The 26,936-nt window shown below is 47.5% G+C and overlaps 1 protein-coding gene across 1 annotated transcript in view; it reads right to left on the bottom strand.

Moving 5' to 3' along the window:
- The window catches only part of LOC139543104 (AMP deaminase 2-like), a 67,284-nt gene that overhangs the window by 8,384 nt on the left and 31,964 nt on the right, over positions 1 to 26,936 (bottom strand). The window contains exons 5-14 of the mRNA XM_071349273.1: positions 26,198 to 26,309; positions 25,722 to 25,908; positions 23,123 to 23,270; positions 22,751 to 22,840; positions 22,249 to 22,378; positions 21,675 to 21,869; positions 18,711 to 18,842; positions 8,290 to 8,453; positions 7,827 to 7,953; positions 6,976 to 7,139 (exon numbers count right to left, since the gene is read on the bottom strand). Of these exons, the coding sequence (XP_071205374.1) occupies positions 6,976 to 7,139; positions 7,827 to 7,953; positions 8,290 to 8,453; positions 18,711 to 18,842; positions 21,675 to 21,869; positions 22,249 to 22,378; positions 22,751 to 22,840; positions 23,123 to 23,270; positions 25,722 to 25,908; positions 26,198 to 26,309 (1,449 nt within the window). The remainder of the gene's footprint in view (positions 1 to 6,975; positions 7,140 to 7,826; positions 7,954 to 8,289; positions 8,454 to 18,710; positions 18,843 to 21,674; positions 21,870 to 22,248; positions 22,379 to 22,750; positions 22,841 to 23,122; positions 23,271 to 25,721; positions 25,909 to 26,197; positions 26,310 to 26,936) is intronic.

The raw sequence follows: 26,936 nt of genomic DNA, 5'->3' as shown, positions 1-26,936 counted from the left end.
TATCTCCGATGGTATAAGCGGGAGCAGGAATACGGCGACGATTCGCCTGGATCTGATACCGGTCAGAAACTCTAAGGAGGACCTTCCTGGCCCGATGCCAGGTCCGGTGGCAACGACAAATGTGGGCCTGGACAGAAGGAACCGAAAGATCCCTCTCCTGAGAAGGAAACAAGGGAGGTTGGTATCCGTACAGGCATTGGAAGGGGGACATCCCAGTGGCAGATGAAGGAAGGGTATTATGGGCATACTCGACCCAGGGTAATTGAGATGACCAAGAGGTGGGATCAGAGGAGACAAGACAACGCAGCGTGGACTCCATCTTCTGGTTGGCTCTCTCCGCCTGACCATTAGATTGTGGGTGAAATCCAGAAGTGAGACTGACTGTCGCTCCAATGGCCAAACAGAAGGATCTCCAGACAGCAGAGGTAAACTGAGGACCACGGTCAGAAACAATGTCACTGGGCAATCCGTGGACCCTGAAAACCTCCCTAACCAGGATCTCGGACGTCTCCGTGGCAGATGGAAGCTTGGAGAGAGGGACAAAATGAGCAAACTTGCTGAATCTGTCCACAATGGTCAGAATGACCGTGTTCCCAACAGAAGGGGGCAATCCCGTGACAAAATCTAGGGCCAGATGCGACCAAGGTCGCAGAGGAATAGGTAGGGGGTGAAGAAGCCCAGAGCTGGGCCGATTGGTACTTTTGTTCTGAGCACAAACAGGACATGCGGCAACAAACCTCCGGGTATCTTCTCCCATGGCAGGCCACCAAAATCGTCTGCGCAGTAGCGCCATAGTCCGAGCAACGCCAGGGTGACAAGCTATCTTGCTGGCGTGGGACCACTGAAGAACAGCAGAACGGACCGACTCAGGCACGAACAACCGACCGGGTGGACCGTTACCGGGGCCGGGCTGCGTCCGAAGGGCCGTCATCACATCCTCCTCAATCCTCCATGTAACGGCTCCCACGACAAGGTTCTGGGGAAGAATCGTCTCAGTCTTGGCCCCACTCTCATCCGTCTTGGAGAACATCCGGGACAAGGCGTCCGCCTTGCCGTTCTTCGACCCAGGTCGGAACGTCAGGGAAAAATTGAAGCGTCCAAAAAACAAAGCCCACCTGGCCTGACGGGAGTTGAGACGTTTAGCCGATTGCACGTAAGCCAGATTCTTGTGGTCAGTCCAGACCACAAACGGTTGCTCCGCTCCCTCCAACCAGTGACGCCACTCCTCCAAGGCAAGCTTCACAGCGAGAAGCTCCCGGTTACCCACATCGTAGTTACTCTCAGCTGGTGAAAGACGACAAGAGTAGAAGGCGCAGGGATGGAGTTTACCGTCAGTGGAGCTACGCTGGGACAGGATGGCGCCCACCCCCACATCAGACGCGTCCACCTCAACCACAAACTGACGGGAAGTGTCAGGTTGAGAGAGAATTGGGGCGTTGGTGAATCGGCTCTTCAAGTTCAGAAATGCTCGGTCTGCCTCAGGAGTCCAACAGAAAACTCTGGTGCAAGACGTCAGAGCAGTTAAAGGAGCGGCCACCCGGCTGTAATCACGGATAAACCTCCGATAGAAGTTCGCAAATCCCAGGAATCTCTGGAGCTGCAATCTCGTACCGGGCTGGGCCCAATCCCGAACCGCCCGAACCTTCTCTTGGTCCATCTTGATCTCACCCCTGGAGATGATGTACCCGAGGAAGGAGGTAGTGTGGGCGTGAAAATCACACTTCTCTGCCTTCACAAACAGACGGTTCTCCAATAACCGCTGCAGGACCTGCTTAACCTGCTGGATGTGGCTGGAAAGCTCCTTGGAGAAAATCAGGATGTCATCCAGGTAAACGAACACAAACAGACCGATCATATCCCTCAGCACGTCATTCACCAAACCTTGGAACACTGCTGGAGCGTTGGAAAGTCCAAACGGCATCACCTGGTACTCGAAATGTCCCATAGGTGTATTGAATCCAGTCAACCACTCGTCCCCCTCTTTGATCCGAACCAGATGATACGCATTGCGTAGATCAAGCTTCGTAAACACAGTAGCACCCTGTAAAGAATCGAAAGCGGAGCTCATCAAGGGCAAGGGGTACTTGTTCTTGACCGTAATATCATTCAACCCCCGATAATCAATACACGGTCGAAGAGAGCCATCCTTCTTACTCACAAAAAAAAATCCAGCTCCCAGGGGTGATGACGAGGGACGAATGAGACCTGCAGCAAGAGACTCCTTTATGTAGGTCTCCAGGGATTCCCGCTCAGGTCGAGAAATACTGTATAACCGTCCCTTGGGAAAGGCAGCTCCAGGGAACAGCTTAATCGTACAATCATAAGGTCGGTGGGGAGGAAGTGACTGAGCTCTCTGCTTACTGAACACCTCACCCAACTCGTGATATGTTTCAGGAACCAGGGACAAATCAGGAGGAGCAGACTCACTGACCCGACTGGGGACAGCATGAGAACAGGCAGTCCTGAGGCAGTTAGCATGGCACTCAATGCTCCAACTAGTTACCTTACCAGTCACCCAATCGAACGAAGGATTGTGTTCTCTTAGCCAGGGGTATCCAAGAACCAGAGGTACATGGGGGGAAGGCAAAATGAAAAAAGAAATAACCTCTGAATGATTCCCCGACAACAACATCTTAACCGGTTCAGTCCTCATAGTGATCCGTGCCAGAACACTACCGTTCAGAGTGGTTGCTTCAATGGCTTCCGGTAATTGCTCCTTGGAAAGCCCCAGCTGTTCCACTAAGTCGGCATCAATGAAGCTGTCATCGGCCCCTGAATCGATGAAAGCGTTAATCGCTAAACTCTGATCCTTATTTATGAGGGTAGCAGGAAAACGGGGTCTGACGGGGATCTTGAGAGGTTGAAACTGGCTCGCTAACAACCCTCCCAAACTTAACAAGCCGAGCAGTTTAACGGGCGCTGAGGACAAACGGAGATGTAATGTCCCGAACTACCACAGTAGAGGCAGCTGTTGGTCTCACGTCTACGTTGGCGCTCGTCCTTAGTTAACCCGTGCCGCCCCACTTGCATAGGTTCAGGATCTGGCGGCAGGACTCCTTTACTAATCCCGTGTGAGGAAACCTGATTAACACCTTCTGGTTCTCCTCCTGACCCGAATGGTAACCGAGTAGCTGATTGATTGGACCGGACCCACTGCTTCTCCCTCCTTCTCTCTCGAACTCTGTTATCCACCCTAATGGATAATGCGACCAAACTGTCCAGGTCACAAGGCTCCGGATAGGAAATCAGCTCATCCTTGAGTTGCTCCGACAACCCCTGGTAAAAAGCCGCTTGTAGTGCCTCCTCATTCCACCCACTCTCCACAGCCAATGTTCGGAACTCAATCACAAAGTCTGCCACATAACGAGCTCCTTGGCGAAGAGAAAACAACCGCTTAGCTGCGTCCTTACCTCGGACTGGATGGTCAAAAAGCTTTCTCATTTCTGACGTGAACTCCTGGTATGATGCCATGCAGGTGTCCTGTTGTTCCCAAACAGCTGAAGCCCATTCCAAAGCTCTACCACGCAGCAGTTCAATAACAAAAGCTATCCTAGCCTTGTCTGTGGCGTAAGAGTGGGGCTGCAGCTCAAATACTAACCCACACTGCATAATAAATGAACGGCATCCTCCCAAATCCCCTTCATACTTATCCGGCGTCGGTACCTTGGGCTCACGGAAGGAAACCGCTCCAGAAGCGGCAGGTGAGAGGGGTGAAACAGGTGGTGGAGAATCCGCCGGCAAACTGAGCTGATCCTGGATTCTCGCCAAGCTGGCAGAGAAGTTCTGGACTGAACTCGCTATCTCCTGTAGCGCTGTGCTGTGTTGACCCAATATCATCCCCTGATGGGAAATGGCATGTCGAACGGAGTCCAGGTCCGCTGGGTCCATACTTGGCCGGATCGTTCTGTCACGCTTTACAAAAATCAGACCCAGAAGCAGACCAGGACAAGGTGAGTATGAAGATGGTGAGAATTTATTTAAATGATGAGAACGTGGAGGTAGATAGTTCCGGGTGGCGGAGCGGGCAGCGGAGATGGAATGATGGGAGTGGATGAGCAGATCCAAAGGATAGAAAAAAACACTAGCGACGAGCAGACAGGGATGGGTGATGGGTTCCGGGGAAATGGCTGTAGATAGAACAAAACGGAGGTCAGTTAAAGGCAAGCAGATGTACAAAACAATAAACCAAAACAAAACAAACTCTATAACTTGGAGACTGGTTCGTGAGCAAAACATACTGGTCATGGCTAACGATCCGGCAGGGAATGGATGTCAGGTCAGGGCTTTTGAAGGGGAGAGGTGATGATCAGGACAGGTGTGCAGATTACTGATGGGATACAGGTGCGGGTGAACATTGATCTCCCAACAAGCTAATTCGCCCGGCAACCAGACAGGGTGCGTTCCAGGACAGAAACACAGGCAAACACAGACTCAGGAAGCGGGATTTGTGACACTTATGTTATATTAATAGAAGGGGAGGGGTTATAAGACCCCTCCCTCCTTACATTTAGAGGGTCATAGACTACAGATTAACAATACAAATTCATTGTAGAGGTTTAATATTCCACAATTGTTTTTAGTTCTCTCTCTATATCATTATGAAGAGGCCCCTCTGAGTAATGTGTGACTGTGAAGAAGGAGCTCTGCAGGGGAGTGGAGGAGATAAGACTAGTCAAACATTCCACAATAAATCAGCTTTGGGGAGTGGACGTTTACTGCTAAGTTTAAGATAACACTAAAAGCCATTGTTTATATAGGGTTTTGGTCTCAGAAGTAAAAAGGTAATGACTAGTTAGTGACATCACTAAGGTGGGACTTCGGTTTAATAAAACAACTTGAGACCTTTTGTTTGAGGCAGAACTTACTCAGAAACATGCGTGCTATGTTCCTGTTTGTCGACTTCTGTCTGCGATTGCATTAATAAAGGTTTTTGAATGATTTAATTAAAGATATTGTCATAATGCTAATTTCACCAATGAACCAATGATTGACAAAGAAGGACGTAAGGAACGAACCCTAACACTCTCCAACCCTGTTCCAGGAGAGCTACCCTCATGTAGGGTCACACCAGGGCTCTCCAACCCGGTTCCTGTAGAGCTATCCTCCTGTAGGTTTACAGCAGGGCTCTCCAACCCTGTTCTTGGAGAGCTACCCTCCTGTAGGGTCACACCAGGGCTCTCCAACCCTGTTCCTGGAGAGGATTGTACTGAAAACCTACAGCAACAGGGTTGGAATGAAAACCTACAGCAACAGGGTTGGAATGAAAACCTACAACAACAGGATTGGAATGAAAACCTACAACAACAGGATTGGAATGAAAACCTACAGCAACAGGGTTGGAATGAAAACCTACAACAACAGGATTGGAATGAAAACCTACAACAACAGGATTGGAATGAAAACCTACAGCAACAGGGTTGGAATGAAAACCTACAACAACAGGATTGGAATGAAAACCTACAGCAACAGGATTGGAATGAAAACCTACAGCAACAGGGTTGGAATGAAAAACCTACAGCAACATGATTGGAATGAAAACCTACAGCAACAGGATTGTACTGAAAACCTACAGCAACAGGATTGTACTGAAAACCTACAGCAACAGGGTTGGAATGAAAACCTACAGCAACAGGGTTGGAATGAAAACCTACAGCAACAGGATTGTACTGAAAACCTACAGCAACAGGATTGTACTGAAAACCTACAGCAACAGGGTTGGAATGAAAACCTACAGCAACAGGATTGTACTGAAAACCTACAGCAACAGGATTGTACTGAAAACCTACAGCAACAGGATTGTACTGAAAACTTACAGCAACAGGATTGGAATGAAAACCTACAGCAACAGGGTTGGAATGAAAACTTACAGCAACAGGATTGGAATGAAAACCTACAGCAACAGGGTTGGAATGAAAACCTACAGCAACAGGGTTGGAATGAAAACCTACAGCAACAGGGTTGGAATGAAAACCTACAGCAACAGGGTTGGAATGAAAACTTACAGCAACAGGATTGGAATGAAAACCTACAGCAACAGGATTGTACTGGAATGAAAACTTACAGCAACAGGATTGGAATGAAAACCTACAGCAACAGGATTGTACTGAAAACCTACAGCAACAGGATTAGAATGAAAACCTACAGCAACAGGGTTGGAATGAAAACCTACAGCAACAGGGTTGGAATGAAAACCTACAGCAACAGGGTTGGAATGAAAACCTACAGCAACAGGGTTGGAATGAAAACCTACAGCAACAGGATTGTACTGAAAACCTACAGCAACAGGATTGTACTGAAAACTTACAGCAACAGGATTGGAATGAAAACCTACAGCAACAGGATTGGAATGAAAAACCTACAGCAACAGGGTTGGAATGAAAACCTACAGCAACAGGGTTGGAATGAAAAACCTACAGCAACAGGGTTGGAATGAAAACCTACAGCAACAGGGTTGGAATGAAAACTTACAGCAACAGGATTGGAATGAAAACCTACAGCAACAGGATTGTAATGAAAACCTACAGCAACAGGATTGTACTGAAAACCTACAGCAACAGGGTTGGAATGAAAAACCTACAGCAACATGATTGGAATGAAAACCTCCAGCAACAGGGTTGGAATGAAAACCTACAGCAACAGGGTTGGAATGAAAACCTACAGCAACAGGGTTGTACTGAAAACCTACAGCAACAGGATTGTACTGAAAACCTACAGCAACAGGGTTGGAATGAAAACCTACAGCAACAGGGTTGTACTGAAAACCTACAGCAACAGGGTTGTACTGAAAACCTACAGCAACAGGATTGTACTGAAAACCTACAGCAACAGGATTGTACTGAAAACCTACAGCAACAGGATTGGAGGGCCCTGATGGAGAGTCCTAGCTACCGGTCCCACATATAGCCAGCTGTTTACAGTGACAATGCTAGAATCAGTGTAAATGGTACAGTGCTGCATTGTCATGTAGGCCCATACCTGCGCAGGTGGTTGAGCACGGTCATGTTAGCGTACATATAGTACAGGTAGTAGGCATAAGGAGGGTTGTCTTCTTCAGTCCAGTTGACTGGCAGAGGACTCTCCATGTTGAAGCAGTGTTGCTCTGGTTTAGACTCATCGTCCACACTGTCGAAGCCCACCACCTGAACACACACACACACACACACACACACACACACACACACACACACACACACACACACACACACACACACACACACACACACACACACACACACACACACACACACACACACACACACACACACACACACACACACACACACACAGTCATCGTAATCATCATTGTCGACGTTATCATCTTCGTGATCAGTGGTCGTGTTTGAGAGCGTCAGTTTAGGTCAGTCGCTGACGACAGACTGAGTTAACTGACTGATTTAACGACGTATTGTGATGCGTAGATCCGTCAGAATTGATGTTCTCAAACACGGCCAGTGTCTCAGAGAGGTTTTCTGTCAGACTGCCCTCTGTGGAGTTGGGAAAACAAAACCGGAAGTTGCGGTTTTCAAGGGGAAATGAAATGAGAGCCTGTGACGTCACTTCCTCTTTTGGACGTTAACAAGGCGGGGCACTCCATCTTAACTCCTCCTCCACGTTAACTGGATTGGTTGAACAGTGCAGAAGAGAACCTCCCCCACACATAGTTATTTTTTTCCTCCTCCGTCAGGACCAGAAAGATAACGCCGCCCCAGGCATTATCTTTAAAAACCTGCTACGTTAGCTTACTGCTAGACAAAAGCCATAATAAACGGATCCAAAAAACACACAATTTTCTCTGAACCCACTAAAACCAATGGTTGTTTACTCACGTGTTGTAGGAAGAGGTGCAGCTCACTGTGATTGGCGGGGTCGATGGTGACCTCAAACAGAGGCATGAAGATGTTCTCCAGCATCTCCTGGAAGTTAGACAGCTGCTTCTTGGTGTGGTACACGTCACTGTGGAGAGAGATAGAGAGCATGCAGGTCTGCTCACCTTTTCTTCCCTTGAATTGTATCGGGTGGGTTTTCAGGTCAAATTACAGAATCATGGTTCAGCAACAATAATGAGGTATTTTCACAGTAATTAAATGTTCTCTGGCAGCTGGCTTGACTATAGCTGTGTGGAAGGATTGAAGCACTTTAACCTCTGTCTATTTCAAACATGATAATATGTTTCTTCATTCAGAACAATGTGGAACAAGTGGGAACACCAGACAATTGTTGTTGAATGGATGAAAGTAGTAGTAACAGAGATGGTATATAATGTGGTGAGAGGCTTTTGGTGGTACTCACAAGAGTCGTGGCACCTGCAACAGCCAGCGTACGTTGTTAGAGTAGACTTGGTGTTTGACGGCCCACTGGGCCAGCTTGTCCCATTCGTCCCTCTGGCGACCGTAGATGGACAGACGCAGCTCCACGTTCTGGTATTTACTCTCCTCCAGGTCAGCCATCACCTCCTGATGGGATGCAGAGGCGTACAATAGTCAGCAGGGGGCGCTAAAAACTAGTATAGGACATTACTACAACATTACTACTAAAATACAAAATACAATTCAGCATTATTGCAATACAACATTACTACAATACAGCATTACTACAATACAGTATTACTATAGTACAAAATACAATACAGCATTACTACAATACAGCATTACTACAATACAGCATTACTACAATACAAAATACAATTCAGCATTATTGCAATACAACATTACTACAATACAGCATTACTACAATACAAAATACAATTCAGCATTATTACAAAACAACATTACTACAATTAAGCATTATTACAATACAACATTACTGCAATACAGCATTACTACAATACAAAATACAATTCAGCATTATTACAATACAACATTACTACAATACAGCATTACTACAATACAAAATACAATTCAGCATTATTACAATACACCATTACTACAATACAGCATTACTACAATACAAAATACAATTCAGCATTATTACAATACAACATTACTACAATACAGCATTACTACAATACAAAATACAATTCAGCATTATTACAATACACCATTACTACAATACAGCATTACTACAATACAAAATACAATTCAGCATTATTACAATACAACATTACTACAATACAGCATTACTACAATACAAAATACAATTCAGCATTATTACAATACACCATTACTACAATACAGCATTACTACAATACAAAATACAATTCAGCATTATTACAATACACCATTACTACAATACAGCATTACTATAATACAGAACGACTACAATACAGCATTACTACAGTACAGCATTACTACAATACAACATTACTACAATACAACATACAATAAAGCATTACTACAGTACAACATTACTACAATACAGAATGACTACAATACAGCATTAATACAATACAACATTAATAAAATACAGCATTACTACAATACACCATTAATACAATACAGCATGACTACAATACATCATTAATACAATACAGCATTACTACAATACAAAATAAAATACAGCATTACTACAATACAACATTACTACAAAACAGCAATACTACAATACAGCATTACTACAAAACATCATTACTACAATACAGCGTTACTACAATACAGCATTAATACAATACAGCATTACTACAATAGAGCATTACTACAAAACAACCTTACTACAATACAACATTCAAAACAGCATTACTACAATACAGCATTACTACAATACAACATTACTACAATACAGCACTACCCCAATACAGCATTACAACACTACTACAATACAGCATTACTACAGAGGACTCCTGATATCTCCAGGAGTGATAAGTAGAATTTTTGTCTTTATCTGTTGTTGTCTAGTACTGTCTTTTTGCTAGCTAGGTCCATCTACTTTAAGTGCTTCCTGTCTTCCCAGTCTTCCCAGTGGTCTACTTGGTGTGTGAACTGCTTCCTGTCTTCCCAGTAGTCTACTTGGTGTGTGAACTGCTTCCTGTCTTCCCAGTAGTCTACTTGGTGTGTGAACTGCTTCCTGTCTTCCCAGTAGTCTACTTGGTGTGTGAACTGCTTCCTGTCTCCCAGCAGCCTACTTGGTGTGTGAACTGCTTCCTGTCTCCCATCAGCCTACTTGGTGTGTGAACTGCTTCCTGTCTTCCCAGCAGCCTACTTGGTGTGTGAACTGCTTCCTGTCTTCCCAGAAGCCTCCTTGGTGTGTGAACTGCTTCCTGTCTTCCCAGAAGCCTCCTTGGTGTGTGAACTGCTGACTGCTCATAACTTGAAGCTGATTGTTGACACATCAACCAGGATTAAGGGGAAATTTGTGACTGTTGTGGTTTTGGTAATCAGTGTCAGCGGCGGTCTCATTGCCAAAACTAAGACCTTTGCCGAAACAAAGACGGTTTTTGCAGAGGTCTTCGAGAAGGGAAAGAGAGGAATGCTCCACACCACTCTCTCAGTATCTTACCTAGTTATTTTCAGATTCTCTATTTTTGAAGCTTTGGCATCTATGTGTGTGTTTTCTATCTCAGCTCGTTCCTCACCCTGTAGGCTGTGAAGATCTTCCTCACCATGTAGGCTGTGAAGATCTTCCTCACCCTGTAGGCTGTGAAGATCTTCCTCACCCTGTAGGCTGTGAAGATCTTCCTCACCATGTAGGCTGTGAAGATCTTCCTCACCCTGTAGGCTGTGAAGATCTTCCTCACCCTGTAGGCTGTGAAGATCTTCCTCACCATGTAGGCTGTGAAGATCTTCCTCACCCTGTAGGCTGTGAAGATCTTCCTCACCATGTAGGCTGTGAAAATCTTCCTCACCATGTAGGCTGTGAAGATCTTCCTCACCCTGTAGGCTGTGAAGATCTTCCTCACCATGTAGGCTGTGAAGATCTTCCTCACCCTGTAGGCTGTGAAGATCTTCTCAACCTGTAGGCTGTGAAGATCTTCCTCACCATGTAGGCTGTGAAGATCTTCCTCACCATGTAGGCTGTGAAGATCTTCTCACCCTGTAGGCTGTGAAGATCTTCTCACCCTGTAGGCTGCAACCCTTCTAATTTTATGTACCCTGCGCTCACAACCCATGTTGAATTCCTGGTCTCCGGCAGCGTTTGGAATTGCTGATCTGCGGTCAAGAACGCCAAGTTCGTCTCAGCCTATGCTGCCCTTCAGTCCCTAGACTTTTTTGGCCTTGAAGGAGACATGGACCAAGCCAGAGAACGTTGCTCTCTCTTTAGATGCTCTCTCTTCATCTGACCCCCAAAGGGTGGAGGAACAGGCCTGCTCATCAGAGGGTGGAGGAACAGGCCTGCTCATCAGAGGGTGGAGGAACAGGCCTGCTCATCAGAGGGTGGTGGAACAGGCCTGCTCATCAGAGGGTGGTAGAACAGGCCTGCTCATCAGAGGGTGGTAGAACAGGCCTGCTCATCAGAGGGTGGTAGAACAGGGCTGCTCATCAGAGGGTGGTGGAACAGGCCTGCTCATCAGAGGGTGGTGGAACAGGCCTGCTCATCAGAGGGTGGTAGAACAGGCCTGCTCATCAGAGGGTGGTAGAACAGGCCTGCTCATCAGAGGGTGGTAGAACAGGCCTGCTCATCAGAGGGTGGTAGAACAGGCCTGCTCATCAGAGGGTGGTAGAACAGGCCTGCTCATCAGAGGGTGATGGAACAGGCCTGCTCATCAGAGGGTGGAGGAACAGGCCTGCTCATCAGAGGGTGGTAGAACAGGCCTGCTCATCAGAGGGTGATGGAACAGGCCTGCTCATCAGAGGGTGGAGGAACAGGCCTGCTCATCAGAGGGTGGAGGAACAGGCCTGCTCATCAGAGGGTGGAGGAACAGGCCTGCTCATCAGAGGGTGGTAGAACAGGCCTGCTCATCAGAGGGTGGAGGAACAGGCCTGCTCATCAGAGGGTGGTAGAACAGGCCTGCTCATCAGAGGGTGATGGAACAGGCCTGCTCATCAGAGGGTGATGGAACCGGCCTGCTTCACAAGGAAGGCAATACGCTTGACCTCGTCTCTGTTCTCCTACTAATCTCACTGTAACCCCCCCCAGGTCTCTGTTCTCCTACTAATCTCACTGTAACCCCCTCCAGGTCTCTGTTCTCCTACTAATCTCACTGTAACCCTCCTCCAGGTCTCTGTTCTCCTACTAATCTCACTGTAACCCCCTCCAGGTCTCTGTTCTCCTACTAATCTCACTGTAACCCCCCTCCAGGTCTCTGTTCTCCTACTAATCTCACTGTAACCCCCCTCCAGGTCTCTGTTCTCCTACTAATCTCACTGTAACCCCCTCCAGGTCTCTGTTCTCCTACTAATCTCACTGTAACCCCCCTCCAGGTCTCTGTTCTCCTACTAATCTCACTGTAACCCCCCTCCAGGTCTCTGTTCTCCTACTAATCTCACTGTAACCCCTCTCCAGGTCTCTGTTCTCCTACTAATCTCACTGTAACCCCCCTCCAGGTCTCTGTTCTCCTACTAATCTCACTGTAACCCCCCTCCAGGTCTCTGTTCTCCTACTAATCTCACTGCAACCCCCCTCCAGGTCTCTGTTCTCCTACTAATCTCACTCTAACCCCCCTCCAGGTCTCTGTTCTCCTACTAATCTCACTGTAACCCCCTCCAGGTCTCTGTTCTCCTACTAATCTCACTGTAACCCCCTCCAGGTCTCTGTTCTCCTACTAATCTCACTGTAACCCCCCTCCAGGTCTCTGTTCTCCTACTAATCTCACTGTAACCCCCTCCAGGTCTCTGATCACTACTTTGTTTCCTTTCCTGTCTCCCTTTCCTCCAATCCTAGCCACTCAGCTCCTACCCAGATGGTCATGTGCCGTCACAATCTTCTCTCTCCCACTACTCTCTCCTCTTCTAACCTATCATCTCTTCCTTCTGCTAAATCCTTCTCCATCCTATCTCCTGAATCTGCCTCTTCAACCCTACTCTCCTCCCTTTCTGCATCCTATGACTCACACTGTCCCCTTTCCTCCAGGCTGGCTCTGCCCTCCCCTCTTGCTCCATGGCTGAGTGACACATTGCGAGCTTACAGAACAGGGCTACGTGCAGCTAAGCGAAAATGGAGGAAAATTAAACTTCCTATCATCCAATCAAACCCTCCTCTCTACCTTCTCTTCCTCGTTCTATCCTCTTCCTCATTCTATCCTCTTCCTCGTTCTATCCTCTTCCTCGTTCTATCCTCTTCCTCGTTCTATCCTCTTCCTCGTTCTATCCTCTTCCTCGTTCTATCCTCTTCCTCATTCTATCCTCTTCCTCGTTCTATCCTCTTCCTCTTTCTCTCCTCTTCCTCTTTCTCTCCTCTTCCCCTTTCTATCCTCTTCCTCGTTCTATCCTCTTCCCCTTTCTATCCTCTTCCTCATTCTATCCTCTTCCTCGTTCTATCCTCTTCCTCTTTCTATCCTCTTCCTCTTTCTCTCCTCTTCCTCTTTCTCTCCTCTTCCCCTTTCTCTCCTCTTCCCCTTTCTCTCCTCTTCCCCTTTCTATCCTCTTCCTCATTCTATCCTCTTCCTCGTTCTATCCTCTTCCTCGTTCTATCCTCTTCCTCGTTCTATCCTCTTCCTCGTTCTATCCTCTTCCTCTTTCTCTCCTCTTCCCCTTTCTATCCTCTTCCTCTTTCTATCCTCTTCCTCGTTCTATCCGCTTCCTCGTTCTATCCTCTTCCTCGTTCTATCCTCTTCCTCTTTCTATCCTCTTCCTCGTTCTATCCTCTTCCTCGTTCTATCCTCTTCCTCGTTCTATCCTCTTCCTCTTTCTATCCTCTTCCTCGTTCTATCCTCTTCCTCTTTCTATCCTCTTCCTCTTTCTATCCTCTTCTTCTTTCTATCCTCTTCCTCTTTCTATCCTCTTCCTCGTTCTATCCTCTTCCTCGTTCTATCCTCTTCCTCTTTCTATCTTCTTCCTCTTTTTATCCTCTTCCTCGTTCTATCCTCTTCCTCGTTCTATCCTCTTCCTCTTTCTATCCTCTTCCTCTTTCTATCCTCTTCCTCTTTCTATCCTCTTCCTCTTTCTATCCTCTTCCTCTTTCTATCCTCTTCCTCTTTCTATCCTCTTCCTCGTTCTATCCTCTTCCTCGTTCTATCATCTTCCTCTTTCTATCCTCTTCCTCGTTCTATCCTCTTCCTCTTTCTATCCTCTTCCTCGTTCTATCCTCTTCCTCTTTCTATCCTCTTCCTCGTTCTATCCTCTTCCTCGTTCTATCCTCTTCCTCTTTCTATCCTCTTCCTCGTTCTATCCTCTTCCTCTTTCTCTCCTCTTCCTCTTTCTATCTTCTTCCTCGTTCTCTCCTCTTCCCCTTTCTATCCTCTTCCTCTTTCTATCTTCTTCCTCGTTCTATCCTCTTCCTCTTTCTATCCTCTTCCTCTTTCTATCCTCTTCCTCTTTCTATCCTCTTCCTCGTTCTATCCTCTTCCTCTTTCTATCCTCTTCCTCTTTCTATCCTCTTCCTCTTTCTATCCTCTTCCTCGTTCTATCCTCTTCCTCGTTCTATCCTCTTCCTCGTTCTATCCTCTTCCTCGTTCTATCCTCTTCCTCGTTCTATCCTCTTCCTCTTTCTATCCTCTTCCTCTTTCTATCCTCTTCCTCTTTCTATCCTCTTCCTCTTTCTATCCTCTTCCTCGTTCTATCCTCTTCCTCGTTCTATCCTCTTCCTCGTTCTATCCTCTTCCTCTTTCTATCCTCTTCCTCTTTCTATCCTCTTCCTCGTTCTATCCTCTTCCTCTTTCTATCCTCTTCCTCTTTCTATCCTCTTCCTCTTTCTATCCTCTTCCTCTTTCTATCCTCTTCCTCGTTCTATCCTCTTCCTCTTTCTCTCCTCTTCCTCTTTCTATCTTCTTCCTCGTTCTCTCCTCTTCCCCTTTCTATCCTCTTCCTCTTTCTATCTTCTTCCTCGTTCTATCCTCTTCCTCTTTCTATCCTCTTCCTCTTTCTATCCTCTTCCTCGTTCTATCCTCTTCCTCTTTCTATCCTCTTCCTCGTTCTATCCTCTTCCTCTTTCTATCCTCTTCCTCTTTCTATCCTCTTCCTCGTTCTATCCTCTTCCTCTTTCTATCCTCTTCCTCGTTCTATCCTCTTCCTCTTTCTATCCTCTTCCTCGTTCTATCCTCTTCCTCGTTCTATCCTCTTCCTCTTTCTATCCTCTTCCTCTTTCTATCCTCTTCCTCGTTCTATCCTCTTCCCCTTTCTATCCTCTTCCTCGTTCTATCCTCTTCCCCTTTCTATCCTCTTCCTCATTCTATCCCTACATGTCAATCATCTAACCCTAGGAAACGTTTTCCACCTTCTCCTCCCTCCTTAGTCCCCCCCCACCACGTACTCTCCCTACTGGTGTCCCACAGGGCTCAGTTCTAGACCCTCTCCTCTTCTCTCTATACACCAAGTCACTCTGCTCTGTCATATCCTCACATGGTCTCTCCTATCATTGCTATGAGGATGGACCTCTCCTCTTCTCTCTATAGACCAAGTCACTCAGCTCTGTCATATCCTCACATGGTCTCTCCTATCATTGCTATGAGGATGGACCTCTCCTCTTCTCTCTATAGACCAAGTCACTCAGCTCTGTCATATCCTCACATGGTCTCTCCTATCACTGCTATGAGGATGGACCTCTCCTCTTCTCTCTATACACCAAGTCACTCAGCTCTGTCATATCCTCACATGGTCTCTCCTATCATTGCTATGAGGATGGACCTCTCCTCTTCTCTCTATAGACCAAGTCACTCAGCTCTGTCATATCCTCACATGGTCTCTCCTATCACTGCTATGAGGATGGACCTCTCCTCTTCTCTCTATACACCAAGTCACTCAGCTCTGTCATATCCTCACATGGTCTCTCCTATCATTGCTATGAGGATGGACCTCTCCTCTTCTCTCTATAGACCAAGTCACTCAGCTCTGTCATATCCTCACATGGTCTCTCCTATCACTGCTATGAGGATGGACCTCTCCTCTTCTCTCTATACACCAAGTCACTCAGCTCTGTCATATCCTCACATGGTCTCTCCTATCACTGCTATGAGGATGGACCTCTCCTCTTCTCTCTATACACCAAGTCACTCAGCTCTGTCATATCCTCACATGGTCTCTCCTATCACTGCTATGAGGATGGACCTCTCCTCTTCTCTCTATAGACCAAGTCACTCTGCTCTGTCATATCCTCACATGGTCTCTCCTGTCATTGCTATGCAGATGACACTCAACTACTTTTCTCCTTCCCCCCTTCTGACACCCAGGTGGCGACACTCATCTCTGCGTGCCTGGCAGATATCTCAGCTTGGATGTTGGCCCACCACCTCAAGCTCAAAATCAACCAGACGGAACTGCTCTTGCTCCCGGGGAAGGCCTGCCCGCTCAAAGACTTCTCCATCACGGTGGACAATGACTCGCTCCTGTAGGTTCATGCTCTACAACATCCGTAGATGTCACGCCTGCTCCCGCTTTCCCCCCCTGGCGCCAGGCTCCCCAGCATTGCGCACTCCTGCCATCATCATTAGGCACACCTGACTTCCCACCCTGTCACGCTCATCAGCGATTATTGGACTCACCTGGACTCAATCACCTCTGTCATTACCTTCCCTATATATGTCTGGTTCCCTGAGATGGCAGAAATGGCAGAGATGGCGCTGAAGAACATTGCTGACGTTTTACATTCTCCCAACCAATTGTGCAATTTTGTTATTTTTTTGTGTAACTTATTTTTGTGTACATAATGTTGCTTCTACTGTCTCTTATGACCGAAAATAACTTCAGATTTCAGAAAACTGATTATTCACCGCGGACTGGAAGAAACGTTTTCCTTTAACGAGTCCGACGAGAAGGATATCCTGTTTTCACTGCAACAGGCCCAGATTTTTATTTTATTTTTTTACATTTAACCTTTATTTAAGTCACTTAAGAACAAATTCTTTAAAATGACGGCCTACCGGTGAACTGCCTTGTTCAGGGGCAGAACGACAGATTTTTGATCCAGCAACCTTTGGGTTACTGGCCCAACGCTCCAACCCCTAGGATACCTGCCGCCCCATAAGGTCCACGCCTTTTGCGTGAAGAAAATATGCCAGAAAAGGGGACGTAGATCGGGGATCCTTCTGAGAATCCGTAGGCGAGCGGGTAACCTCCCAATGCCTTACATTCTCCTTGCTAACGTGCAATCGTTGGAAAATAACATTGATGACCTACTATTAAGATGATCCTACCAACGGGACATTAAAAACTGTAACATCTTATGTTTCACCGAGAAGTGACTGAACGAAGAAACGGACAATATAGTGCAGGCGGGATTTTCCATGCACTGGCAGAACAGAGACGCTACCTCTGGTAAGACGAGGGGTGAGGGTGTGTGTCTTTTTGTCAATAACAGCTGGTGCGCAATGTTTAATATTAAAGAAGTCTCGAGGTATTGCTCGCCTGAGGTAGAGTACCTTATGATAAGCTGTCGACCACACTATCTACCAAGAGAGTTCTTATCTGTATTATTTGTAGTGGTCTATTTACCACCACATAGCGAAACTGGCACTAAGACCGCTCTCAACCAACTATGTAAAGGCCATAAGCAAAGAATAAACTGCTCACCCAGAAGCGGCACTACTAGTGGCCTGGGACTTTAATGCAGGCAAACTTAAATCAGTTTTACCAAATTTTTACCAGCATGTCACATGTGCAACCAGGGGGAAAAAAATTCTAGCACAGAGTGGAATATGTTTCGGGATTCATCCAATGGCATTGAGGAATACACCACCTCAGTCATCGGCATCATCAATAAGTGCATCGATGACGTCGTCCCCACAGTGACTGTACGTACATATCCCAACCAGAAGCCATGGATTACAGGCAACATCCGCATCGAGCAAAAGGCTAGAGCTGCCGCTTTCAAGGAGCGGGAGACTAATCCGGACGCTTATAAGAAATCCCGCTATGGCCTCAGACGAACCATCAAACAAGCAAAGTGTCAATGCAGGATTAAGACTGAATCCTACTACACCGGCTCTGACACTCTTCGGATGTGGCAGGGCTTGAAAATTATTACGGACTACAAAGGGAAACCCAGACGCGAGCTGCCCAGTGACGCGAGCCTACCAGACGAGATAAAAACCTTTTATGCTCGCTTCGAGGCAAGCAACACTGAAGCATGCACGAGACCACCAGCTGTTCTGGTTGACTGTGTGATAAAGCTCTCGGTAGCCGATGTGAACAAAACCTTTAAACAGGTCAACATTCACAAAGCCGCTGGGCCAGATGGATTACCAGGACGTGTACTCAAAGCACGAGTGGACCAACTGTCTGGTGTCTTCATTGACATTTTCAACCTCTCCCTGACCGAGTCTGTAATACCTACATGTTTCAAGCAGATAACCATAGTCCCTGTGCCCAAGGAAGCGAAGGTAACCTGCCTAAATGATTACCACCCCGTGGCACTCACGTCGGTAGCCATGAACTGCTTTGAAAGGCTGGTCATGGCTCACATCAACAGCATCCTCCCGGACACCCTAGACCCACTCCAATTAGCATACTGCCCCACTGCCCTTTATACTGTTTTTGGTTCCATCGCAATTCTCTACTCTTATGATTTGAACACTTATTCTCTTGTTGAAACTCCCTCCAATTTGCTTACACAAATCCAACGCTTTTCATTTCAGATGGGGATTGTGAAAGTTCACACATCAGGAGAAAGGGTCGAGAATTGTGACGCAACAATTGTTTACTAGGTTAAGGTAGAGGGCATGTACAGTATGCTGATTATACATTCACCTTGATGATATGTCCAAAGTATTTCCCTTCTACGTGGTTGTCTGTCTTGATGAAGATCTCTCTCAGGATGGACTCGCCAATGGGGTTGTATTTGGCGTTGAACTTGTCAAAGCGATGAAAAGTGTTACGGTCCTGTGAGGAGAAAAGGGGGACAGTTCTCAGTCAATGTCTCACTTTTTGATGTCGCTGCCAAGCTGTCACGTCAGATTGTCATCTTGTCTTTAAAGTACAATTGTTAATCAAAAATCTAAAAATAATTGAACGACTGTTAATCCATCCTTTTCCTGAGATCTCTTCATTGACCTTCCTGTCTCCTCTATTGTTTCCTCTCTTAATATAGGAACCAAAACCAATATAGTATAAACAGAGAGGATGAAGGAGAGGTAGCTACATAAGACTATCGACATGCACCCTCTCCCTCTATTTCTCCCTCTCCCTCTCCCTATCTCTCTCCCTCTCCCTCTCCTCCTTCTCCTTCTCCCTCTCCTCCTCCTCCTCCATCTCCTTCTCCCTCTCCCTCTCCCTCTCCTCCTCCTTCTCCATCTCCCTCTCCCTCTCCTTCTCCCTCTCCCTCTCCTCCTCCTTCTCCACCTCCTTCTCCCTCTCCCTCTCCCTCTCCTCCTTCTCCTTCTCCCTCTCCTCCTCCTTCTCCATCTCCTTCTCCCTCTCCCTCTCCCTCTCCTCCTCCTTCTCCATCTCCCTCTCCCTCTCCTTCTCCCTTTCCTTCTCCTTCTCCCTCTCCTTCTCCTTCTCCTTCTCCCTCTCTTCTCCTTCTTCTCCCTCTCCTTCTCCTTCTCCCTCTCCCTCTCATTCCTTCTCCTTCTCCTTCTCCCTCTCCCTCTCCCTCTCCTTTTCCCTCTCCCTCTCCCTCTCCTTCTCCTTCTCCTTCTCCCTCTCCCTCTCCTTCTCCCGCTCCCATTCCTTCCCCTTCTCCCTCTCCCTCTCCCATTCCTTCTCCTTCTCCCTCTCCCTCTCCCATTCCTTCTCCCTCTCCCTCTCCCATTCCTTCTCCCTCTCCCATTCCTTCTCCTTCTCCCTTTCCCTCTCCCATTCCTTCACCCTCACCCTCTCCCTCTTCCATTCCTTCTCCCTCTCCTTCTCCCTCTCCCTCTCCCTCTCCCATTCCTTCTCCTTCTCCCTCTCCCTCTCCCTCTCCCTCTCCCATTCCTTCTCCTTCTCCCTCTCCCTCTCCCATTCCTTCTCCCTCTCCCTCTCCCTCTCCTTCTCCTTCTCCCTCTCCCTCTCCCTCTCCCTCGCCTTCTCCTTCTCATTCTCCCTCTCCCTCTCCCTCGCCTTCTCCTTCTCCTTCTCCCATTCCTTCTCCTTCTCCTTCTCCCTCTCCCGCTCCCATTCCTTCCCTTTCTCCCTCTACCTCTCCCTCTCCTTCTCCTTCTCCCTCTCCCATTCCTTCCCCTTCTCCCTCTCCCTCTCCCATTCCTTCTCCCTCTCCCATTCCCTCTCCCATTCCCTCTCCCATTCCCTCTCCCATTCCCTCTCCCATTCCTTCTCCCTCTCCCATTCCGTCTCCCTCTCCCTCTCCCATTCCTTCTCCTTCTCCCTCTCCCTCTCCCATTCCTTCACCCTCACCCTCTCCCTCTTCCATTCCTCTCCTTCTCCCTCCCCCTCTCCCATTCCTTCTCCTTCTCCCTCTCCCTCTCCCATTCCTTCTCCCTCTCCCTCTCCCTCTCCCTCTACCTCTACCTCCTCCCTCTCCCTCTCCCTCTCCCTCTCCGTCTCCCTCTCCCTCTCTCGCTCCCTCTCCCTCTCCTTCTCCCTCTCCCTCTCCCTCGCCTTCTCCTTCTCCCATTCCTTCTCCTTCTCCCTCTCCCTCTCCCGCTCCCATTCCTTCCCTTTCTCCCTCTCCCTCTCCCTCTCCTTCTCCCTCCCATTCCCTCTCCCTCTCCCTCTCCCATTCCTTCTCCCTCTCCCATTCCGTCTCCCTCTCCCTCTCCCATTCCTTCTCCTTCTCCCTCTCCCTCTCCCATTCCTTCACCCTCACCCTCTCCCTCTTCCATTCCTCTCCTTCTCCCTCCCCCTCTCCCATTCCTTCTCCTTCTCCCTCTCCCTCTCCCATTCCTTCTCCCTCTCCCTCTCCCTCTCCCTCTCCGTCTCCCTCTCCCTCTCTCGCTCCCTCTCCCTCTCCTTCTCCCTCTCCCTCTCCCTCGCCTTCTCCTTCTCCCATTCCTTCTCCTTCTCCCTCTCCCACTCCCTCTCCCATTCCTTCTCCCTCTCCCATTCCTTCTCCCTCCCATTCCGTCTCCCTCTCCCTCTCCCATTCCTTCTCCTTCTCCCTCTCCCTCTCCCATTCCTTCTCCCTCTCCCTCTCCCTCTCCCATCCCTTCTCCTTCACCCTCACCCTCTCCCATTCCTTCTCCCTCTCCCTCTCCCTCTCCCTCTCCCTCTCCCTCTCCCATTCCTTCTCCTTCTCCTTCACCCTCTCCCTCTCCCATTCCTTCTCCCATTCCTTCTCCTTCTTCCTCTCCCATTCCTTCTCCCTCTCCCTCTCCCATTCCTTCTCCCTCTCCCTCTCCCTCTCCCCTCCCTCTCCCTCTCCCTCTTCCATTCCTTCTCCCTCTCCCTCTCCCTCCTTCACCCTCACCCTTTCCTTCACCCTCTCCCTCTCCCATTCCATCACCCTCTCCCTCTCCCATTCCTTCACCCTCTCCCTCTCCCTTTCCCTTTCCCTCTCCCTCACCCTCACCCTCTCCCATTCCCTCTCCCTCTCCCTCTCCCTCTCCCTCTCCCTCTCCCTCTCCTTCTCCTTCACCCTCTCCCTCTCCCATTCCTTCTCCTTCTCCCTCTCCCATTCCTTCTCCCATTCCTTCTCCCATTCCTTCTCCCTCTCCCATTCCCTCTCCCTCTCCCTCTCCCTCTCCCTCTCCCTCCTTCACCCTTTCCTTCTCCCTCTCCCTCTCTCATTCCCTCTCCCTCTCCCTCTCCCTCTCCCTCTCCAGCACTACTCACAGCGTGCATGTCCAGTGTATCCACACTGAGGTCGAAGGCTGTGAGGTTCATGGTTTGGAACACCTCCATGAGCGTCTGTCCCTTGCCTCTCTCCACATGCACTATCTCCCCTGGATACTTCTTCATGGCCCTCTTGATGAACCTCAGCAGGTGTTTCTGGTTCATACAGGACGAGGCGTGGATGTGGGTGTCCACCTGGGTGCGCAACAAGGAAGCAGATACAGACACAGATGAAGCTGTTATTTGGCTCTTCATCATTCAAAATGAAGATGTGAATATTCTATGTATTTATTTTATTTAACCTTTGTTTAACTGGGCAAGTCAGTTAAGAACAAATGGCTCACATCTAGCGTCAGACCGAACCTCTGTCACGAGGCTCAAGAAATACGCAACACTCGGAGGGCATCGGGCCTGAACAAGGCTCTGTGCATATTTCAAAATCTTGGTCACATAATGAGCAGTTATTTAGGGTGCAAGATTATATGTAGATCACTGATTCTGCGTAGCGGTATAGACAGTGGAGGACAGTATAGCTCACGCATGGTCCTCTCCAACACGCTAATTGAGGACTCACCTTGCGTATGTTATAGAAATCTCTGTGAGGAACTTTCTTCTGGGCTGCCAGCTCCTTCATCTCATTCAGCAGGATGTGCATCTGGAACTTAGAACTCAGGTACTGTAAGCGACGGTAACAGAACGACTTCCTGTGAAGGCAGGAAGTGAACAACGGACACAACGTCAGTTGGTTCCAACTGATAACAGAAACCGTCAGGAGTAACTGACAGACGACTCTCAGGTTCTGTCATCATGATGTTCTGTATCTGGAGAAGATTTGCTTCTTGACAGAATGGCCATTACAGAAACCCTAGGTTTGGTCCAATCTGTAGCACGATTTAAATTGAAAGTTAACTTGCAATTGAGCCGACATATGCCGTGTTTACCGTAAATGCAGTCTCCGCTAATGCGGGAACATTGTCTTTAAATATCTGTCACGCTGCAGCGCAAGTCTTCAGCGCTACGGATTGAATCAACACTACCACATCATCACATGTACCATCAGAGGTACGTTAACTCACACAGGTCCGTTGATGATGAGGGCCGTCATGACGTTCATATCAGCGATGTACTCCGATAGGTCTGGGTAGGGCAGCTCCAACTCTGTAGACCTGACATGGCAGCACACAGGCCTTTAATTAACACCGTCTCGATAGCATACAGCCAACAAACTAAAAGGCACTGTCACAAATAGTATTTTCATAATGATGAACTTATAACAACCTAAGATGTACGGTTGCTAGGCATTGGCATGTTTATAACCACGGTAACAATTTATCTAAAGCCAATAGGTATATTGCTTGACAACTTGTTATGAGAACATATGAGCCTTTACAATGTGCTATAATAAGGCTAACACTATGATATGTTGAGAGTTAATTGATGTGTCTCACGTGTCCATGCTGTCCTTCTTTGTGTAGATGTGGACGACACCGTTTACCATCTTGCAGCCGTAGCCTATATCAGGAGGCATACAGGCAGGGTCCTGGTTCTCGTAGGGGTGAGTGGCTGAGACGGGAGGGTGGACCGTCTGGTCTAAGTCTAGAATAGAATATAGTACAATAGAATAGAATTAAATAGAATAGAATTAAATAGATTAGAATAGAATCAAATATAATAGAATCAAATATAATAGAATTAAATAGAATAGAATAGAATAGAATTAAATAGAATAGAATCAAATAGAATAGAATCAAATAGAATAGAATCAAATAGAATAGAATTAAATAGAATAGAATAGAATTAAATAGAATAGAATAGAATTAAATAGAATAGAATCAAATAGAATAGAATTAAATAGAATAGAATCAAATAGAACGTTACTAAAGTCTGTGTCCGTCAGACACAGCCATTCTATCTACCCAAACATTTGGGATGGAATGGGAATGCACAGACAAACTAAACATTTATTTTCACGCTGAATTTCAGTGATGAAAATTCTCCTACACTGAGTGATAGTCTGTTCTAGCAGGAGGTAGAGGGGGAATGGCACATGTGAAACCACCTCTTCATCGTAGCTGGCTTGCTTTACCTACCACCTGTAAGTGTATGCATGTAGGTAGGTAGGTAGGTATTTTAATTTAATTTTTTTAACCTTTATTTAACTAGGCAAGTCAGTTAAAACCTCTTAAGGATCTCTACAGATCGGTGTCCCACCCTCTACATATCGGTGTCCCACCCTCTACATATCGGTGTCCCACCCTCTACAGATCGGTGTCCCACCCTCTACAGATCGGTGTCCCACCCTCTACATATCGGTGTCCCACCCTCTACATATCGGTGTCCCACCCTCTACATATCGGTGTCCCACCCTCTACATATCGGTGTCCCACCCTCTACAGATCGGTGTCCCACCCTCTACAGATCGGTGTCCCACCCTCTACATATCGGTGTCCCACCCTCTACATATCGGTGTCCCACCCTCTACAGATCGGTGTCCCACCCTCTACAGATCGGTGTCCCACCCTCTACAGATCGGTGTCCCACCCTCTACAGATCGGTGTCCCACCCTCTACAGATCGGTGTCCCACCCTCTACATATTGGTTGGTGTCCCACCCTCTACATATCGGTGTCCCACCCTCTACATATCGGTGTCCCACCCTCTACAGATCGGTGTCCCACCCTCTACATATCGGTGTCCCACCCTCTACATATCGGTGTCCCACCCTCTACAGATCGGTGTCCCACCCTCTACAGATCGGTGTCCCACCCTCTACAGATCGGTGTCCCACCCTCTACATATCGGTGTCCCACCCTCTACATATTGGTGTCCCACCCTCTACATATCGGTGTCCCACCCTCTACATATCGGTGACCCACCCTCTACATATCGGTGTCCCACCCTCTACAGATCGGTGTCCCACCCTCTACAGATCGGTGTCCCACCCTCTACATATCGGTGTCCCACCCTCTACATATCGGTGTCCCACCCTCTACATATCGGTGTCCCACCCTCTACATATCGGTGTCCCACCCTCTGCAGATCGGTGTCCCACCCTCTACAGATCGGTGTCCCACCCTCTACAGATCGGTGTCCCACCCTCTACAGATCGGTGTCCCACCCTCTACAGATCGGTGTCCCACCCTCTACAGATCGGTGTCCCACCCTCTACAGATCGGTGTCCCACCCTCTACAGATCGGTGTCCCACCCTCTACAGATCGGTGTCCCACCCTCTACAGATCGGTGTCCCACCCTCTACAGATCGGTGTCCCACCCTCTTGACGGTTGAGCAAATGTGAGCTAATGTGATTAGCATGACGTTGTAAGTAACAATAAATTTTCCCAGGACATAGACATATCTGATATGGGCATAAAGCTTAGATTCTTGTTAATCTAACTGCACTGTCCAATTTACCGTAGCTATTACAGTGAAGGAATACCATGCTATTGTTTGAGGACAGTTATGAACTTGAACATGTATGAATAAACCAATTAGGCACATTTGGGCAGTCTTTATACAACATTTTGAATAGATATGCAATGGTTCATTGGATCAGTCTAAAACTTTGCACATACACTGCTGCCATCTAGTGGCCAAAGTCTAGATTGCGCCTGGGCTGGAATAATTCATTATGGCCTTGCCTTGCATTTCAAGGATGTTTTTTTTCTTTGTATTATCTTTTACCAGATCTAATGTGTTATATTCTCCTACATTAATTTCACATTTCCACAAACTTCAAAGTGTTTCCTTTCAAATGGTATCAAGAATATGCATATCCTTGCTTCAGGGCCCGAGCTACAGGCAGTTAGATTTGGGTATGTCATATTAGGCGGAAATTGAAAAAAAGGGGCAGATCCCAGATGTTTTTAAGAACAAATTCTTATTTACAATGAAGGCCTACCCCGGCCCAACCCGGACGACGCTAGGCCAATTATGCGCCACCCTATGGGACTCCCAATCAGGGCCGGATGTGATTCTGGATGTATGTAGGTAGGTAGGTAGGTGTGTACATATGTATGTAGGTATTTATGTACGTGTGTGTACTCTACCTGCAGTAACAGAAGTCTCAGGTATCTCCTCGTAGATGCCCATATCTAGAGGTCTGTCACTGAGCTCCTCCAGGTAGCTGGCTGTGGTCCGACAGAAGCTCTGCATGGACAGGCCGATGTACTTCTCCCTGATGAACAAGGCCTTCACTACACACTTAGCAGCATCCAGCAGGTCTGTGAAGGGAACCTGGAGGGAGGGGGCGTGGAGAGAGAGAGGGCACAAGTTAGTACTGCCAGTCCTACTTCTAGCCTCCTACTACCGGAGGAATCTGCTTCGAAGAAACACGTAACGTGTCGGACGGTTGGCTGCTTGTGGTAAAATCCAAGTGGAGAGAAACACACGTTTTTACATAGGACCTGTATTCAACACCATTAATCAAAGCCAGGGAACCTTACTGAATAGAACTCAAGGTGTTGAACCGTGTTGAAAACGGTAATGGCTGTTTTTTGGGGGGGGGGATATTTCTGTGACCTACCCCACATTTCTCCTCTCCAGAGATGGCGACCCGCTGGTACTCCTTCTCTCCTTCTCGCTCCATCTCCTTGGGGTACAGGTCCATGAATGCCTGGCTCTGCTCCTTCAGGTATCTAACACACCATAATCATGTTTATTCTATAACGTTTGTTCTATTCTACTGAGCCATTTACTTTATGTTTCCTGTTCTTATCTTTTATTGTTTCTCATTGTTGTTGCATTTGTCCCGAAGGAACCTGCAAGTAAGCATTTCATTGGACGGTGTATCCCATGTGTATCCCATGTGTATCCCGTGTGTATCCCATGTGTATCTCATGTGTATCCCATGTGTATCCCGTGTGTATCCCATGTGTATCCCATGTGTATCCCGTGTGTATCCCATTTGTATCCCGTGTGTATCCCGTGTGTATCCCGTGTGTATCCCGTGTGTATCCCATGTGTATCCCGTGTGTATCCCGTGTGTATCCCGCGTGTATCCCGCGTGTATCCCGTGTGTATCCCGTGTGTATCCCGCGTGTATCCCATGTGTATCCCGTACATACGACTAATAAAACTTGAAACTTAATGATGACTATTATTATATTATAAAGAGGGAATTGAGACTGTGTATAGACCATGGTAGCCTGCTGAGCACAAGAGAGATGTGACCAACCAGGACTCAAACCCAAGGTCTTCTGTATGCCACGAGACTGTGCTAGCCCACTTAGCTAAAACCTAAGCTAATATTAGCTTAGGGATGT

Source organism: Salvelinus alpinus, chromosome 17 (assembly GCF_045679555.1).
Source record: "Salvelinus alpinus chromosome 17, SLU_Salpinus.1, whole genome shotgun sequence".
Lineage (NCBI taxonomy): Eukaryota > Metazoa > Chordata > Actinopteri > Salmoniformes > Salmonidae > Salvelinus > Salvelinus alpinus.
The sequence above is the reverse complement of the archived record's forward strand: the minus strand, read 5'-3'. Positions and strand labels throughout refer to the sequence as shown.